This window comes from Coloeus monedula (assembly GCF_965178545.1).
Source record: "Coloeus monedula genome assembly, chromosome: 16".
Classification (NCBI taxonomy): domain Eukaryota; kingdom Metazoa; phylum Chordata; class Aves; order Passeriformes; family Corvidae; genus Coloeus; species Coloeus monedula.
The window spans coordinates 14,267,226-14,286,751 of record NC_138796.1 but is presented as its reverse complement, the minus strand read 5'-3'; the positions used below and the strand labels follow the sequence as shown (position 1 = coordinate 14,286,751).

Genomic DNA, 19,526 nt, shown 5'->3' with positions numbered 1-19,526 from the left:
TTCTCTTCCATCTCGGAACTGCTTAAAAAGAACCAAAAGGTAACAGAGTAGGAGTCATTTGGTGATGTTTTCTGAGTGCTGGAGAGGAAAGGGAAGAGCTGCTTGCTTTGTCCACTGTTTTCCTAGTTGTTCCTGCATGAAAATGAGAAGTTGAAGTCATGGTTCTCCTCATCAGAAAAGCTGTGACCATTAATTAATTAATTAATGTTTGTAATGCTCAGTGGCAGTTTGGGATCACACTGGTTTTACAGGTGGGGGAAAACTGAGGCAAGTTTGAATTGGAACAGTGACAAGCACGTTCTGCTTTTTGAGTTTCTCCTCAGGCTGTGCCATTGGTCATTTTAGAACCACACTCAGTTCACAGGACTCTGCAGGGTAGGACAAGGAGGAATCTGGAAAGTTCTTGTTGAAGCAGAAAGTGCAATTGGGCAACAGAATTAGGAAGGAGGGACTTGAGCTGGAAATCTGTGTTTGTATAAGTGCTGAGCAGGCCTGGGGGTGCTCACCACATCCCCTGTGCCATGTCTGCACACAGGGCCCTCCCTGTAGGGGCTAGCCTGGCAGAGTTAAATTACCTGCATGTCTCAGCCTGGGTTTCCTTGCTGACATCCCAGCACTGGGTTTCATCATTTCTCTGGAGGGGAGTGGGTGAGATGCCATTAACACCATGGGACATTTGCCAAGTAGGTTTAAGAGAAGGAGGCTGTTGTGGAATATAGTTTGCCTATGTAAAGTTAAAGCCCTTTGGCAGCTCTGATTAATCTTCAAGGAAGAAAAAAAACCACTCAAACACAGAGCGGCAACACTGTTTTCTGGACATGGGCCCAGTTCTTGCTTTGGAGTAACTGAGGTCTTGCCTCATTTCTAAGGAAACTTGTGTTGGTGGTCCCTGGTGCCCAGCAGGCAGGTCTGCAGCTGTACAGGTTGTGATCACCACAATAAGCAGTTTCCTTTGCATTTCTCACTGGAGATCCTGTGCCCACTAAGGAGAATTACAGTCTGAAGCTTTATTGTCCCTATTTAAAGGACAATCTGTGAGAGAAGGTTTCTTGACTGTAGAATAGAATGAGGCCCCCTATCCCTGTCTCTTTTCTTTTCCAGAACATTTGGCCCATTGTTTCAGAATAAAAAGAGTTTCCCCCAGTAATCCAGGGTTTCAGCATGCTGATTAGCAGTCAGCTCACTGCTTGTATGCTGTAATACACATGAAAGAGCTGCATTTCTTCTGCTCAAGCTGGAGGTGGTTTCTTTAGTGGAAATAAAAGCTTGGGAGAGCAAGGCTTTCCTGACTGAGAATTCAGAGTGGAGAGAAAGACCTTGTGAAAATGCCCTTTCTTAAAGTGTGTATTTCCAGTATGAGCTGTTGCTGGGCCAGGGCAGGATTTTCACCCTGAAACATGTTTGATTTATCTGTTAATAAAATTTGCTATTGCTGTTCCTTGTGGCTGCTGTACTGAGTACCCTGAAAGCAACATGCTTCTTGATTTGGGTAAATTGTATGTTAGGTAACATGCTGCTACCTTTTAATAGTGTAATAACAGGAGAATTATTTGCATTTTTGTTCCAGTTTCCCTATATAACTCCAGCTCCACACGAGCCAGTGAAGACACTGAGGAGTTTGGTGAACATCCGCAAAGACTCTCTCCGACTTGTGAGGTACTGCCATTACCTGAACCTTTCATTTTGCTCAACCCAGTGCTCTGTCAGCCAGAGCCAAACTGTACTGGTAAGGTTTTGGAGAATGGCTGATATCCAGATCCTTGTTGCTAGGTATGTCCAGAGGTTTCTGTGTTCCCTTGTGAGCTTTCAAGTGGTTTATTATACTCCTTATCCAAACAATCTGTGTTTCCAAACAGGACCAGTGATGTGTCTGTTTCTGCAGGACAGACTGGAGTGGTAAACAAAGCCATGAAATCATTAGCATGAGCGGAAGATATTAGGTCAATAAACTTTACAGACAGATTCCTTCCTGCATTCCTGTGCAAGGAGAAGCCAGAAAGGAGCTGATTCTGGTGCGAGTCACAGGCCAGGAAGACTGATGGGTCTTGAGTGAAACTTCCTCAGGTTTCTCCTGCTGCCAAGATAAAGTTTGGTGCTAGTGTTATGCATTTGTTTAGATGGCTGTGTCCGTGCGTGGGGGAAGGACACTCATGGAGATGTTACCTTTCACTGCTCCATGCTGAGATCTGAACCAGCAGAGCTGGCTTAAAGCACTGGCTCACGCTCAGACCTGCAGCTGTCCCCTTTCCAACAGATGGCTGAGGTACAGGGCCCAGCATTCAGTGCTTTGTTTGGGTCTGAGCACTGGGCAGATGTCCAGGCAGAGCATTTCCCAATGATCCTGGCTGGAGTCGCTCTGGATTGTGTGTCTCAGGGCTGGAGCACAGGCAGGGGTCCAGCTGCAGCTCCCAGCCAAGGTGGCTCTGAGAATGTGGTGTAACGTGAGCACTTTGAGTCATAACCAAAACCCCTCTGTTTTTATGTGAAAACAGATGAGGTTGTTTTGTTTTGTTTTTTTAAATGAGCAAAACCTGTGGTTTCAAAGCTGGTTGAACTTTCAAATAAGTGACCATTGGTAAACTGCTCTGAAAGCTCTTTGGTTTTTCAGCTTAGGGTGAAGAACTTCTTTAGGAAAAAAGAGAAGGAGCATAAGCCTAGTGGGAAGTGGCTTTTTCCCTGGGAGAGGCCTGGCTGTGAATGGGGCAGCTGGTGTGGTTTAGTAGATATATTTGTCATTCTGCTTTCTGTGGTCGCACGTCCCATTTCCCCAAGCAGAGTTGCAGCTCTGGACTATTTGGAATGTAGTCTCCATGCACCTTGACAGTGTCTAGGTTTGCATCCATCTAATTCCTGGTACTATCAGTTCTTTTTCTGTCTCATGAGCTCTCACTCATGTGCTCAGTGCTGCTGTGTCAGCGCTGATGACAACGCTGCCAACATGACTCTATTTAATTTTGCACTCATGTAGACCCAAAATGAGTTTTTAATTGGCAGTTCCCAAGGGTACATTCTGTCTTGTGCTTTTCTACTCTTCTGGCCTAGAGGCTTTGCCTTCCTCCCTCTGTGCACGTAAAGGACACTTTGTGCCCTCTCCAGCCTGGCTTATTCACAACCAGTGGTTGAGGTTTGCACATTCTTTCCAGAACTAGTTAATTTACCACCTCCTCCACCAGCTATAGTGATACCGAGCCAAGTGTCCAGGTGTAAAGTTCTAAGTGTAGGTTTTGATGGTAATGTCCCCACAAGCTTTTTGTTTTTCATAGAATCACAGACTGGTTTGGGTTGGAAGGGACCTTAAAGACCATCTCATTCTGACCCCCCCCCCCCCCCCCCACCATAGGCAGGGACACCTTCAACTATCCCAGGCTGCTCCAAGCCCTGTCTAAGTTGGCCTTGGACACTTCCAGGGAGGGGGAGCCACAGCTTCTCTGGGCACCCTGTGCCAGGGCCTCCCCACCCTCACAGGGAACAATTTCTTCCTAATGTCTAATCTAACCCTGCCCTCTGGCAGTGGGAAGCCATTCCCCCTTCTACTGTTACTCCAGGCCCCTGTCCAAAGTCCCTCTCCAGCTTTCCTGGAGCCCCTTTAGGCACTGGAAGGGCTCTAATTTCTCCCTGGAGCCTTCTCTTCTCCTGGTTGACCAACACCAACTCTCTCAGCTTGTCCTCACAGGAGAGGTGCCATGGAGGAATATGAGGAAATGTCCACTCTGGCCTTCCTGCCCAGCTCTGACCAGACAAAATTCTGAGTTTTGCCAGATCCTGAATTTTTACAGGATAAATAATAAACCTGTGGATATTGGTGCTGAAGTTCTGAGTCTTCAGTGTCACGTGTGAGTGTTTGATTTCTGGCAGGAGGAGACTCTGAACCTCAGAGGAGGGTAGCAGAAATTTTGCTGTTAACCACTAACAGGGAAAGACTTCCTTCTATCTGTCTCATGTCCCACATTTGGCCTTGGATTGGAAGCTTTATTTGGGTGCTGCAGTACCTGGTGTGCTGGTACTGGCTGTTCCCCTCTTATCCTGAAAGCTGCAGGAGGAAGATCAACTCAGAAGACAATGTCTATTCTTGCACCCTGGGGACAGCTTCTCTGCTTCAGTTTCTGGGCTTCATGGGATAGCATCATGGAACAAAAGGATTGAGGGAATCAGCAACTGTAGTGGTTTGGGAATGTGTCGGAAGCATCAGGAGTATCATGGAGAGTAGTGATACCACTGAGTGTTTTGGATAAGGGCCTGAGTGGGGGCTGGGGGAGGGACAGGTGTGTTGCAGGGAATGAGAGAAAGGAAATCCATCTCTTCCCTCTCCAGCACATGGGGGTAACCTTGGTCCTTGGAGCTGTTCATCATCCTGTGGCAGAGGTGGTGAGGGCCTGGGACTGCCTGCTCTGCAGCCCTGGATGGTGTTAAACTGGACAGATCTTTGCAGAAACCCCAAATAGGAGAACCCCTCTGTTTGGTGATGCTCTCCCTTGTGAAAGTCTGTGCTGAGAGAAGTGTCACTAGTTCTACTCTCATTTAGTGCCTGCTCAAATGCTGGGTAAATGCAGATCTCGCAGTCAAGGGATATTTAACATTTATCCTGCATGTCTAACTATGTTGGCCAGACTTTTGAATCTCCTCAATGGATGAAATTGGGTTCGGCTCAACATAGTTCTGTAAAACTGTCATGGCTGCTGTTAATTATATTTTTATCTTTTAATTCTTTAACAGACAAAAAAAAAAGCTCCAGCTTTTCCATTGTTTTATCCAGGAGTGATGTCAGACCAGGTGGCCTCAGCTCCCTTGGTCATCCTGCTTTGCCTTTTGCATCAAAATGTTGGATCAGCTATTTGTTCTCAAAGGTGGTCAGTCTCTTTCCTCTGTACCTGTGATTGTGAAGGCTCTGTGATGCACCTCTGTGCATGACCCAAAGGCACACCCAGCAAAGTCACTGGTTCCCAGATTTGTGCATGCATCTGTGGCCATCGCACATGGACACTGTCTGTAGGGCTTGGCTAAATGGGCACTGTAAAATCCAAGTGCACGTGGAGACAGAAGAGCTCTTGAAGCACCTGAACCACTCCTGAACCACCTCCTTGTCTTGCCACGTCTCCTGCAAAGAAAGAGGAATGTAAAATTTGTGATTTTTGTCTTGCTACTTCCCTGATGTTACATGCCACCATTCCTGCACCTTAAGGTGGGACATGAGATGTCTCTGCCTCTCAAAGTATGCACCAAAGTAGTCTTTGCTTGTACCTTGGGCCAGCTACCATCTGTGCAGTCTTTTCTCACCTGAACTCTTTGCTCTGGCAGATCACAGAATCCCAGACTGGTTTAGGGTGGAAGGGACCTCAAAGCTCATCTCCTTCCACCCTTGTGCCGTGGGCAGGGACACCTTCCCCTATCCCAGGCTGCTCCAAGCCCTGTCCAAGTTGGCCTTGGGCACTTCCAGGGATGGGGCAGCCACAGCTTCTCTGGGCACCCTGTGCCAGGGCCTCCCCACCCTCACAGGAAGAATTTCTTCCTAATGTCTAATCTAACCCTGCCCTCTGGCAGTGGGAAGCCATTCCCCCTTGTCTTGTCACTCCAGGCTCTTGTAAATAATCTCTCTCCATCTTTTTGTACCCTTCAGGTACTGGAAGGGTGTGGATGATTTTCTGTACCTCCAGCAGCAGGGATGTTACAGCAGGAGGGCACAGCCTTGCTGTGACTGCCACCATTTTGGCACTTGTACCTTGCCCTCTGCTCCGGTGGTGCTGTTCCAGGCAGAAAAGGCTCAGACTCTCCTACTTCCCAGCAGATGCATCCTTCAGAAACCTTCCCTCCAGGCACTGCAGTGGCCCCTCAGTGGTTTCCCAGGGCAACAGATCTAGTCTAGTCTAGGTTTAACCCCTTATCTCCTTGGAAGGATGGAAGCACATTCTGAGTGCCATGGTGCAGGTTGAAGTTGGGAGCAGGAGGGTGATCTGGGATGCTTTTCATGACTTCGCTGAGAAGAAAAAGCGGGCAATGGTTGTGCCAATTATATGTTGTTTGTGTGTGAGCTGCCCCATGCCCAGGTGTCCCTGTCATCTGGCAGTGTCACAGGTATCTCAGTCTGTGCTGTAGCTCTCACATGTGCTGGGCATCTCTATTTAATACCTACCTGTGCATGAGGTGAGTCTTTGAAGGAGCCTCCGCCTGCAAGAGGTGCTGGTTCTCCCACCCTGCTGCTTCTGGAGGAAGTGGCAAGTCCATCACAGCCTGGATCCTTCTTTTCCAACCTCGGATCCACGGAGTGCAGCACAGCAAGAGGTGACTAGTGCTGCTGCTCTCTTGGACACACACACCACTTGTGAATGGATTGTTGCCATCTGTGTTCTTGGGTCAGTCCAGCACAAAATGTTGATGGTCCCCGTGTTTTTTAGGCAAACCTGCCCTTCTGCCCAGTGTTTCTTCTTTACAGCCTTCAAGTGTCATGATTTTACTCATTAAATGCAACAGCTTGTGTGAAAATACCATCTTGCTCTGTACTGTATATTGTGTCCAGGTTTCTGCAGATGTTAAGACTCCAGTTCTTGGGATTTGGCGCTTTTTTATACTGGTATGTTGGGTGTTTTTAGCTTGATTTGCTGCTCTGACCTAGGTGAACCTCTGACAAAAGCCTCTCCAAGCCCTTCGGACAGGAATGCGGGTGTGTGCTGTAGTGGCTCACTAAGGTTACATTAGTACATGTGTTGGGTATTTGATTATACTGCTCTTAAATTTTATTTTGCACCTTCTGTATTAAATTACTGAAACTGAGCATTTCATTCTTGTTCAGTGTGGTGTTAAATAAAATTCATGCTGGAACCCTCCTAATTAGGCAGCAGTTGTTATATGTCAGTGAACTTGGTAAATAAGGATTCCCTTGACAATTTTTAGATTGAATAATGGAGGTATGTCTGACCCATTTCTGAGTATTTTTGACAGTACAGCATATTCATTAAGGCTGTTTAGTGAGGGGAGAGGCTGATACTGTGAAATCAGAGATGATGCCAAGCTTTTGCTGAATAGTTCAGCGGCTTGGCTTTTACCCAGCCATCATGGCAATTAAGGTATTACTGATAAATAAGTGAGGCTGGAGCTGGGTGACAAGTCAGTGCTGTTACACCTCTCAAAGGCAGCCTTGCTGCCCTCACCATTCCAACACAGTGCCTGAGCTCACAGTCACACCTGTGGTCATGGGATTTGAATTTATGGAGAATCTGCTGCTGTCCTGGCAGTGAATCACATCCATTTCCCTGTCACTTTGCTCTTCGAGGCAGGGAGAGCTTGGTCAGTTCAGGAGAAGAGGAGACTGAGGGCAGAGCTCAGCGGGGGCTGCAGCTCCTCCCAAGGGGCAGCTCCGATCTCTGCTCCCTGTGCCAGGGACAGGACCCAGGGAACGGCTGGAGCTGGGCCAGGGCAGGGTCAGGCTGGAGAGCAGGGAAAGGTTCTTCCCCCAGAGGGTGCTGGGCACTGAACAGGTTTGGGAATGGGCACGGCCCCGAGGTTGCCAGAGCTCCAGGAGCATTTGGACAATGCTCAGGCACAGGGGTGGGGTTGTTGGGGTGTCTGTGCAGGGCCAGGAGCTGGACTGGATGATCCTTGGGGGTGCCTTCTCACTCAGGATATTCTGTCATTCTGTAACTTTCTTGTGGTGTGTTGTGTTGGCTGCTTGCTCCAACATCTGCTGGTTTCTGTGGCCACTCATGGCATGCCTTAAGTCCCCATGGCCGTAGCTCACTGCCCTAGAGCTGGCTTCATACCTCTTCTTCACTGGATTTGGGAGAAGGAGTAACCCTGGCAGTGGTGATCACACAGTGGGATCCAGCTGTGCAGGAGCCTGTAGCCAAGTTAGGGCTCACTTTTACGTTAATTGAAATAACTTTTAAGCTCATTCTGTTGATTGTCGTGTCTGTTTGCAGTTGGATGTGTTAATTTTTGTTCATAAAATAAATGCGTGCGAGCTCCAGTCCCTTACAGTACCAGAGGTTTAGTTGATCATTTGTACATTTAAAGGTGTTTGAAGTGCTTATATCTGGATGCTTTCTGAGCTAAATATCATCTTCTGTGTGATACTGGAGGTACCTTTTGTTGAGCTTCAGGAATTCTTTGTGTTACAGAAACCTCGGGTTTTTTCCTGTCACGCACCATTTCATTGCAGAGTTAAAAGAATTACACTTTAGATTTTTCAAGCCCATGCAGGATTTCTTTAGCCCAAATACTGAGCCTAATGGGAAAATTAAAAGGAAGGAGAATGTTTCTTCTCCTCAGCATTTGACATTCAGGATCTCCCTTTCTTGGCTCATTCTGTGTCCAGGCACTGTAAGGCTGGATGAGATCCCTCAACACCATCATTAGTTCACTTTAATAACTTTAGTCAGATCTTGGAAGAACCTTCCTCAGGGGAAAGAATGGAAATCTGAGAAGCCCAAGATGGAAGCCTTGCCTACCCAGAACACCAAGGCTGGACTACTCTTGTCTTTATTTCCACAGTGATCTTGTTGATACCTTATAAATATATGTTCTAATCCTCTGGCACTGTCTTTCAGGTATAAAGATGATGTTGACAGCCCTACTGAGGAGAATGGGAAGCAGAAGGTTCTGTACAGCCTGGAGTTCACCTTTGATGCAGATGCCCGTGTTGCCATCACAATCTACTGCCAGGCTACAGAGGAGTTTGTTGGTGGCATGGCCGTGTAAGTCCTGGGCTTGTGGGCATGTGGAGGGGCACAGGAGCTGGGATGATGAGCTGTCAAACATCTCTCATTAATCACCCCTGTGGCAGTGCTGCCACAGATGGTAGAGTGGGAAATTTCTTATTTTTCTGATAACTTTGAATATTACTTTCAATTCCCCCACATAGCCAATATCTTCTCTTCTTCCCTTTTTGGTTTGGTTTCAGGGTGTAGGGAAGCCATTCTGTGAGCAACAAAGGAGAGGAACTCACAGCTGTATGTTTTGTCAGCCAGGTGTTCTATGAAATTAAAAAGCCAACCACCCTGCCCTTCGAATACTACCTGTTTTTTCCCCAGATCACCCAGCCTTTGTGTGTTCCCTGTGACAGGGTCATCTGGGCCACCAAAGTAAAGTTCAGTCTGACATTAACAGAGTGATTCTGTGGAATTGAGGCCCACCCAAAATCTATTTTGAGATAAATGCCCACCTTAACACAGGCTGTTGGGAGATGAGAGAAGATTTACTTCCTGAAATCCTGTCTGTATTTTTCCTGACAGGTGCACATTAGTCTTTAGTTAGCTCTGGAAAGAATGACCAAAATGTCATCTGTGGGAACTTTCTCATATCCTGATAGTACATCCCTCCAGATTTTAAAACCTTTTAATCTAAATCAGCACATTTAACCCATTCCAGTCAACACCGTATCTCACACGACTGTGAATAATTTCCTCTCTATGTTCGGAGCAAAGGTGGCTGGAATCTGCTCTGCCTGGTGTGAGTTGGGTACATGTGAGCTGCTGGTATGATATGGTGCACTTCCAATGGCCATGGGACAAAGAATTCCTTTGACTCCAGGGGTAAAGGAAGATGCAGGCTGCAGAAGCTCTTGGCTTCCTCTAGTAGAGGCTTTTGGCTGATCAGAGGCTCCTGGACGTAGTGCTGATGGCTTCTGCAGTGATGCTCTGGAGCTGGGGCTAAACTTTGCCTTGGTTGAAGGGACCTGCAGAGGCTTCAGCAGGGAGAAATATCTATGACAAACCATAACAGGGCTTATTTGTTTTATGCAAAGTATAAACATCCCACTAATGATCAATGAATTGTGTATTTTTAGAAACGAGGGAGGCTCAATTGTCCAATTCAGATATGCATTCCTTCAAACTGAAGGATATCCTGATCCAGAATTTTTGTTTAGGCCCCTTTCCCTTCTTCTGTTGAAGCCTATGGCTGCCTTTATTTTGGGGAGGTAATAAATGAGCTCCTTTTTAAAGTGCTTGAAAATTATCTCTCAATGAACTCTGAAAACACTTTCTGTTTAGATCCAGCTTTTCCTGAGCAGAGCTGAATGCAGCAGGATGCCTTAGAAATCCTGATAAAGTTTCCGTGTTCTGTCTCTTAGGTCCTTAGGTTTCCTGTGAATTTAGTGCTAGTGAAGGTGTTGGAATGGCAGCCTTGGAGATTGAAGTCCTCTTTCCCTAACACAGGTACAACGTGGAGAGGTGGCCAGTGTCCCTTGTGCTGCCCTGCAGTGTTCCTTGGTTTTTGACCTAAGAAGGAAACCATCCATGGGCTAATGGGGAGAACTGAGGGCCTCTATGGCCAGGGTGGATGTATTTACATTGCCAGGCTTAAGCCATGGCTTAAATCAGCAAGGCTCGGTTTAAATCATTGATTTTAATCTTGTTTTTCCCTGTTGGTTTACCCTGAAGGAGAATTTCATTGTCACTGGTCAGTAGCAATGAAACATCTGCATTTACGGCATGGTGAGCTTCATATCAAACCTTGTGCTGTATTTTTTATGCTACAGTCTGTAAAGAATATCCATATAGTTTAAAATCTATTTTTCAGACTCCCGCTTTTGCATTTTATGCCAAAATGGCAATAACCCAAAGTTATTCTAAAAAGAAAAATTTAGAATTTTTTTTTAGCCCACCACGCTTGAACCATGCTGTGTTGGGCTGGAATTGTACCTGAGTGACCCAAGATGAGCAGTGTTTGTTCTTGTTGCTTAAACTGCTCATGTTGGACTCTTAAGAGACTCTCTTGTGAAGTCGTGCCTTGAAGAATAATTGCTTAATAGAATTGTTTTAGTTACCAAATATAACCAACTGTTTCTGGACAGAGTGTGTTTTCAGTCCTCTGTAACTAGTAGCTCTCCTCTTGGTTGGTTGGAGGAGGAAAACACAGTTTTTGGTTCAATTAAGAGCACTTTAAAACGAAATTTAGTGCCATGCACTGAGCCAGTGACTGTCACCAGTGCTGTTGTTTGTCCTTTAAAACTTGAGCAGCAAACATGAACTACCCAATTGCTTTTAAATTAAATCTGAACAATTCCTGAGTGAGTTTCTGAACATGAACAGAGCTTCAGAGATTTTTTTTTTTAATGTGAATTTTTTTAATCCACCCTGTCCATGGTTCAGTGAGAGAGGGATCTCTGTTAGATGGCAGAGCTGAAGCCTGTGTTCATGAACCCTCTGCATGAAACCAGGATCGGCAGTGATTCCCCCACTAATGAAAAATTAGCCAATGATTCTTTACTGTCCTGCTGGGGTGGCAGCAGTCCCTGGTGCACTAAACCTTCTAAAAGGTCAGAGCACCCACATTCAGCTCTTTCTTCCACTTCTGGCCTTTCATTTAATAAATCTTACTTTCATTTCTCCATAATACAGGAATGATGAACTGTTTCTGCTCTGGGGTGCTTGAACAATGAATGTTATATAAATGTGGGTGCAGGGGCTGCGCCAGAAGCCGGGAACTTTTTGGAAGGCACGATCCTGATTTCATGCAGATGTGTAGGGGGGAAGTCAGATACAAATATAGACTTTATAAGCTGCTTTAATTCAACCCAGGCTATTTTTCCATGTGGAAGTGGCTCCTGAAGCACGTCTTGGGGCTAGTGCAGCTGCCCAAGTAGGCATCTCTGCTTCTCTGGATTTGCTGGCTGCTAGTAAAAACCTTTTGAAGCTCTGATTTCAGCTTTGCAAAGCAATTCTATAAGGGCAGTGCTGTAATTACTTTGATTTATTCTTTTCAAATTCTAGTGGAAAAAAAAAATCTGGGCTGCATTCTTAGAGCTCTGAGTGGAGTGAGTGCATTTTCAGTGCACTAATAGGAATGCAGCTTTCCCCTGCCTGGGCTGGTGGATTTTCCTTTTCCTCAATCTCTTTTGGTGCTAACAGCTGCATTCATGGAACAAGCATGTGCAAAAGCTGTCCTGTGTATAAATTCAAAACTTCTTCTATTGCACTTGATTGGGATGAAGATGCTCTTTAAAACAAAGCACCTTTTTTTTTTTCCACTCTCCTAAATCAATGCTGAATCCTAAAATGGGAGAAACTTTCTGGCCCCCTGTGAAAAGCAGGAATTTTCTCCCAGCTCTCAGCCTGCAGCATGGCTCCTTAGAAGCACTAAACAAGTTATTCCTGCTTCTCTGCTGGAACAGCCACTGATCCCGATAGTATCAGCGCTCCTGCAAAACTCCTGCTAGGACAGGGTTATGGTCATACAGTTTGGGATGAGAGGAGGGAGGGGAGGGAGGGGAAGGTGGCTCTCCCTGGGCAGTGGCTTTGCTTGCTGTGGAGCCTCTGGTCACTTGAGAGCCACAGCGCTGTGTCTTGGGCCTGCCTTTGGGATTAGCTGGTTTCCATGACCAAAGGGAAGCCTTTCTGCAAGCCAGGGAGCGTCCTCCTGGAGTTATTTGGGCTCCATTTAAAAGCTGGTGGCTTTATCAGTCCTGTCCTAGCCTGTCTCAAAGTATGTTCAGCAGACTTTTCCAGGTAATTGTGCTGGGAGATATGCTCAGCTGCACTGTTCCTAGCCAAGATCCTGGGAACACGTAGCTCCCAACAGTTGCCTGCCTCTTGTCCTGAACTGTTGAACTCACAGGGAGCTGTGTCATCACTTTTGTGGGACCACAAATTACCAGCAAAGTCTGGTGAAGGTGATTGTGTTGATGATTATAAAGGTGTGTTCACCTCTGCAGCCCCATGCCCAGGGGAAGGTACCCTGCACTCTCTGGTGCTAGTGCAGATATCTGTAGAAGCCTTTTGGATGAACGAGGAATTTAAATCTGGAGGGGACTGCTCCTCTCACCTTTGAAATGTCTTTTGCTTGGTTTCTTTGTGGTGAGAATTCACCCTTAAGATTGAACACATCAGTTCCCAGAGGACAAGCTGGTGCATCAGCCCAAGGGTAACCTATGCCTGAGTCTCTTTAGTGGCAAGGAATTAACACTGACCTGCCTCTGAACAGCTCAAGACCCCCAGTATCTTCAGTTTTGTTTATTTTTGTGGCTGTGTCCTTTTTCTTTAGTTTTGGAAATCGGGAGGAACATAGAGGTGTGCGAGCTGTACCTCAGCTACTCACTAGTGATTGCCCATAATGTAATTTCCCTCCAGATAAAGGAGGGGAACTCTGCATTGCGTTTCCATTGCAGGGCTGGCAGCAGCTCATAGAGAATAGTTAAAGAACTCCTGTTTGTAGCCTGCCTTCTCCTGCAGTAACTGGTTCCATGTGTTTGTACCTTAGATACCCTTGGTTTGTGACACAAGTTTTTGGAGCAGGCTGCAGAGATACTCGTATTCTCTTTTTATGAGTGCTCTGTGAATGCATCCCTGCCTTGTCTGGCAAAATCCTGGATGTGCACACTATTAGCCTCTTCCTGGGAGGGCTCCTGGGACTTTTCCAACTGTAGGTGTCCTGCTGACTAGCAGGAAGGATTGCGCAGTTCAAACATGACAGCAGCGGTTGTTTCCTCAGGGGAAGAAGTGAAACCAAGCCTCTAGCTGGAAGCACTTAAAAGAGCCAGTTCTGAAGGCATGAGCAATCCAGGCAGATCAGGAACTCATGATAAATATGACGTGAGAGGTTTGAGTCTTGCAGCCTATTCTTATGAAAGAGATCTTCCTTTTTGGACAGAAAAGATTCTCTCCCGTATCCCAGTGCTGTTTCCAAGTTCTATTTTCTCAATATAAAGAGAAAACAGAATGAAAATAGGTCAGTCCAGCTCTGCAATCCTTGCTCTTTCCAGGGCTGTGCTGTTTGTGTTGCTGATGTGCAAATGGATATATTAAAAAAATAAACCCCATTTCCTTGTTTGTTTTGCAATGCCTGCTACACTCATCCCAAACCTCCTCCCATGGTCTTCTGAGCTGATGGGGGACGTGACACTGCAGTGATTCCCTGCTCTGTCTGTGTGTGGAAGTTTGAGGAGTTGGGTCACAAAATGAAGTGCAACGGGTAGCTCAGCGCACGGCTGTTTTCATTCAAGCTTGCACAGGAGACAGAGGCACTCAGATATTCCTTTGGTTATTTAATAGCCTCTCTCTGTTCAGGGCCTTTGAAAGGTGCTCTTGCTGCTTTTGGCCATGGTGATTAATATGAATTCTTTGTGCAGAGGTTTCTTCTGTGTGAAGAAATCAGAGGCAAGTGCTGGGTTTTGCTAGAAACAAGCCTTTACAGCTTTGATCCAGGCACACACCAGTCCCCAAGGGAACACTGGAGTGTGCAGAGTTCACAGGCTGGAGAGCCAAATTCTATAGATTTCAGCCAGCAGACAAACCCTCTGTCTGTCTTAAGAGTTGTGGCCTTTGTGCCTCTCTGTGTAGCTGTTGTGTGAGCTTTGAAGCCTGGCTGGAGCCAGGAGCGTGGTGCTGCCAGCAGCTGGAGGCAGAGCTCTGCAGGGGCTGGAGGGGGATGTGGGCACTGGGGTTTCAGCTGCATGCAGAGGGGGTTGTTTTTGCCTGCCTTGGAGTGGAAACTCGGTCCTGAAGGAAGCAGGAGGGAAGGAGAAGACTCTCAGAGACTGCAGTGCAGTGTCTTAGCACGTGGTTAACCTCCAAACTCCTTGTGGGAGCCTCTCTAGGGTGGATCTTTTCTAATTCTGAGACCCAGGGCTATGGCCTTCCTGTGGTTTGGTAGTGTTTCTTTTATCAGTAAAAATCACTTAGAGTTGAAACATTTGTTCAACTTCCCTCTTCCCCAAAAGCTGACCTGTGTGATCCTGCCTCAAAATGAAATGGGAGTGGGCAAGTGGGAGAGACAGGAGGAGAGGATACTTGTTCCACATCATCTCCTGTCCCCTTTGAACACCAGCAGAACTTGTCTGGCTTCTTCCTCATCACCTGTAACAGGACATGGAGCCTGCCAGGCAGTCACAGCCTGTGGCAGTGGCAGAATTGTTTCCTGAGTACCATCTGAAGCTCTCCTTGTCCTTGGTTCACTGCAGATTGCTATGAAATTTGTAGCTGCTACTAAAGAAAAAGGACTCTTGTTTTGTCCACAGGCTCTTCAAAGCACGTATTCTTTCAGCCATTTCTAATCAAAAGTGTTACCTAGGGGCAGCATTGCTCCGTGCATCTTGCTTTTCCTGAGGAATGGGGTCTGGACAGTGCTCTGTGTAAGTCAGGCAGCCTGGCAAGGATCCTTGTGTGGCACTTCTCAGTCCAGGGTCCCAGTGTGCTTGTGGGAACAGGAACTGTCCTTTGGCTGCCCGAGACAGCCCCAGTACCAGGCACAGCTGAGTGTGAGCACAGCAGTGAAGAAATCTGCAGGAGCTGGGACTGCTGCCCTGCTGAGAACTTCCCCAGGCACAGACCAGAGATGAGGGAGAGAGGGAAACACCCCAGTGAGCACGTAGCAACAAAAGTTTAACTCTGCTTAGCCAAACTCTAGCATGACACTTTTGTCTTGGGAGCTACTTAGGGTCTGCAGGTGCCACAGACTGAGTTTCTCCATGCAGGCAGGGAGTGCTTCTTAGCTGATAGAGGAACAGTGAGACTGGGGAATAATCTTAGTTTGTTCCTGTTCTCTCAAAAATCACTGGAATATATTCACAGGGCCTCTCAGAATGCAGGTTCTCTGATACACAGCTGGCTTTGGGGTGGAACGGTTTGACACAAGGGAAGAAGGAGTCAGTGCAGAGTGTAAAGTTTGCTTTTTGTGAGTAAAGGTGTGTCATAGAGCTGATGGAAGGAGATGGGCTGCATGAACCCTGATGACAGAGCTGGGGGCTGCTGCTGCAGCCAGCAGTGGGGTACCTCAGGTTGCTTGTGATTCTCGTGCTGTCAGGGGTACCTGAGCAAACAAACAGGTTTCGAATAATGTGACTGAGGATTTCTGTTTGGTCCTAACTTTATAGGACAGAGCCTCCTCACTTCTCCACTGTCCTGAGCTGCCAGTGGTCACAAGGTGGTTTTGTCCTCCTCTGGATGGAGGCCTGGCCCAGTGCAGTCTGAGCAACAGCAGCCCGAACATTCAGCTTCCAGTCTTCATGCAGAGAGAGGCAGCGTGTTGCTTGTCTGCTGTCTTTTATTCTTTGATATATGCTCTCTTTTTCTGTAACACATCTGCACCAGCCCTATGGAGCTTCTCTGCTATTGTTTGCTGTGAGTCCCCAGCAGCACAGGCAGGGAATAGATGACTGAATCCCCAAAGGGGCAGGGGATGGGTAGAAGCCCTTTAGACCCTGATATGCGGGATATCTGCTTTGAAACAGCTTGTCAAGTTTTCCTCCTGTGTAGCACAGGGAGTGTTGTCTTGTGCAGAGAACCTGTGCATCACCTTGGAAGGGTGATCCATTTCTGTGAGTCAGTCAGGGGTCATCAGACTTCCAGGGAATTCACCAGCCCACTGGCTGCTGACTGGAGGTGTCCAGAGTTCTCTGGATGTTCAGATCCAAGTCTGATGTGTTTTGGCAATGGGGGCCAGGCAGTCACACAGTCTGAGGCATAAAGCTCAGTTGGAGAAGCCTCCTTAATAATTTTGTCCTGCTCTTCAGCTCAGAAAATCTATGTGCCTGGTTTATTTCTTTTCCTAGGGATGGCGAGAGCAGCAAGTCAATGTGAGTGTTATTCTGCCATGTCCTCCTCGGAACAGTGTTATTTGTGTTCCTGTTATAGCCTAGTTTGGGTTTCTGGTGCTGTAAATGCAGGTCCTCCAGCATTCCTGGCACTCAGCAGCAGCATGTTTACACCCCTTTCCCAGCTCCACTCTCTCCTCTGCACTTTATTTCCAGTAAGTTCCTGACTTGCTGTCACCTTAGATAAGTCACTCTTCCATCCCCTGCTTTCCCAGCTGTGGAGGGAGAGTTGTGCCTCTCTGCAGAGCTGGGAAGCTTTGAGACTGCCACAAAAGGAGCTAGATACAGGCTTGCTCTATTCATTGTGCTTGACAACTCAGTAAATAAAACTTCACTCAATTGCTCGCTCTGTAATTCACATATAAAAGACCTGTCATTCTGATCTCTCCCACACCATGCTTGAAATGCAAAGGATGGAGTGAGACCTTCTAGTAAAGCAGCACAATTTCAGCACAAGTACAGAATGGGCTCTGAGGGTATTGTCATAAATAACTTAATGCACCTGCGCTGGCAGGAAGAGCAGATTGCACGTGGTGAACCTGCCCTCTGTCACGACCTTCCAGCATTTAACGTGGATCTTGTGACACTTGGCCTTCTGGATCCTCAGCGGGTGCAGGAACTGTTGTACCTTTCCAGAGAAAGGCTGAGGTTTTTCTTGTAGAGCTGGAGCCTGTCTTGTCACTGTGCGGAGGGAGGATGTTCCTGCAGTGTCTCTTGGGCAGGGGATCTCTCACTTTCTCTCCAGTTTGTCAGTGTGCTCTGAACACAGTTGGTAGTTTGACAATACAGGCTTTAGTGGTAAAGGCAGCTTCAGATGTTCCCACCCTGCTTTGGGGTTCACTGCCTCCTCTCCTGTGCCAGAACTGGGAGAGGCTGTCACATCTGGCTCAAGACATCACCCTCCAGAAAGGGCGAGCGGGCAGGGAAATGTCTCCTGGGGAAGATAGCACCAAGTGGGCTCAGGGTGCAGAAGATGGTGGATGGCAGCTGTGGTCCCATTCCAGATGTTCATCCCAGCCTGGCAGTGCTGGTGTTTCAGTGACAAGCCTTGACACAGCGGAAGAATTGTGACTCTTGTCTGGGTGGTATCTCTCAGGTGGTGTTGGTAGCCCTGCAACACCTCTGGGGAAGCACAGGAGGAGCTGAGGAGTGGATTGGAATGTCTTAGCAGGATGGTGGAAGCCAAGCAGCGTTTCCCACTGCAGAGCTGTCCTATGAGGCATGGGAGAGCTTTCAGCACCATGCTGAGTTGTGTGTTCCCACTGTTAGGTCATAGCTCGTTCTTCCTGGGTTTCCTGCAGAAATCAGGACTGTGCTGGGCTTAAAGCCAGCGTTGCCTACGCCATGGATTTAGGGAGCAGGCCTTTGCCAAGCTGCTACACCCCCCTGTACTCCAACACCCAGGCAGGTCAGTATGGACATGATCAGACCTTGCCTGTCTGCGCTGCTTTCTCTTTCCTGTGCTCACCTTCTTGCTTTGACCTTTCCCTTTCCTCTTTGTGTCCCCACTGAATGGCTGCCAGCCCCTGCCAGCTCTGCCCTTAGAGCTGCCACTTGTGATTCCTGAAAGGCCGACGGGTGGGAGTGAGTGAGAGCCGAGCAGGGAGCAGTCGTTTGTTACAGCGAGTTTTCTTTCTCCCCCTTCCTTCAGATACAGCACAAAGAATCCCTCTCTGCAGTCCGAGACGGTTCATTACAAGAGAGGGGTAAGCCAGCAATTTTCCCTGCCTTCCTTCAAGATTGATTTCTCAGAGTGGAAGGATGATGAGGTAAGTGTCTTCTCAGTGTCCCCTTCTTTCCACACCCTGTTGTCCCAGAAGCACTGGCCTCTGTTTAGTGCCATGAAGTTATGGCTGGAAGACGCTTTCTCCCTGTTTCTCTCTGTTTTGTGGGTACTGCCCTGGGAGGAGCAGTATGGGAACTTGGCAGGCAGATCAGGCCAACTGGGAGAAAATCCAGAGAAGTGACTTTTGATAGCACTGATCAGCTGAGTTAGGAGGGAGGCTGCAGAGACTGACACTGGAGCTTGTCATGGAAAACCTGCTTTCCTCAGCCTTCTTCAGCCAGCCAAAGAGCTTGTGGGAACAAATGTCTGTCGTGATGTCTGTTTTCATGGATTTTAGTTTGAAGATTTTGGGGTTTTTTGGGTGGTCCTCTAGTACAGTGGTCTCCAAAGTGAGGTGCATGCAATACAATTCTACAAGGACTGTAGAAATACATGTATATAACCCGTAGATGATGAAAAACCCACACATATTGGGAATATGTGCTCAAAACATGTTACTGATGGGATGAATAGTCAGAATAGTTTGGAGACCACTGCTCTGAAAGAGTCCTGTTCTGTTAAAGGGCCACATCCCGCACTGTTATCTGTAGCAGTACAGTGTTGTGAGGGGATATTCTCCTTCTGGGGCAGATGTACACTGGTGCATCAATGCTGAATAAGGGAATGTTTCCCTCTTCTTAATTTAACCCATAACTGCAAACAGACCAGGGCTTGGTTTTAATTAAGCTTTATGGCTTTTCTACATACCAAGATTTGTGGAGTTCTGTTAATTTGGTATCTTTGGTATCTGCAAAATTCCAACATGGGCAGCAACCCTCAGGTTTCTGAACCTTAAAGCTTTGACCCAAGGGCTTCCCCTGCACATGGCACAGGGGAGGAAAGCCTTGGTCTTTCCCCTGCTCTGTGCAGCACTGTGATAAGAGATTTCAAAGGCAGAGTAGTTGTTCTGTAGCTGCTGTTAATGTATTTGTTCCTGTGGATCCCTCTCCCAGCAAATGCACACTGATAATGGTGTTCATTTCCTGACCCAAGCGTGTGCAAGTGTATTGCATATGTGAACCCTGGTAGATAACTCTACCTATTAAAAAAAAAAAGAAAAGAAAATAAGAAAAAAGAAAAAAATAGGGGGAAAAAAGTAATCTTTCATGTATTTGAAAGATTGAATAGCTATTGTCCTGAAGTTACAGTTACAACTATAATCAGTCCCGTGCCTTAACAAAT

The 19,526-nt window shown here is 47.1% G+C and overlaps 1 protein-coding gene across 2 annotated transcripts in view; it reads left to right on the top strand.

Moving 5' to 3' along the window:
- Positions 1-19,526, top strand: part of MGRN1 (mahogunin ring finger 1) — a 50,134-nt gene that overhangs the window by 8,466 nt on the left and 22,142 nt on the right. For both annotated transcript variants that reach the window (XM_082292491.1, XM_082292490.1), the window contains exons 3-5: positions 1,568-1,656; positions 8,538-8,684; positions 18,171-18,288. In XM_082292491.1, the coding sequence (XP_082148617.1) occupies positions 1,568-1,656; positions 8,538-8,684; positions 18,171-18,288 (354 nt within the window). The remainder of the gene's footprint in view (positions 1-1,567; positions 1,657-8,537; positions 8,685-18,170; positions 18,289-19,526) is intronic.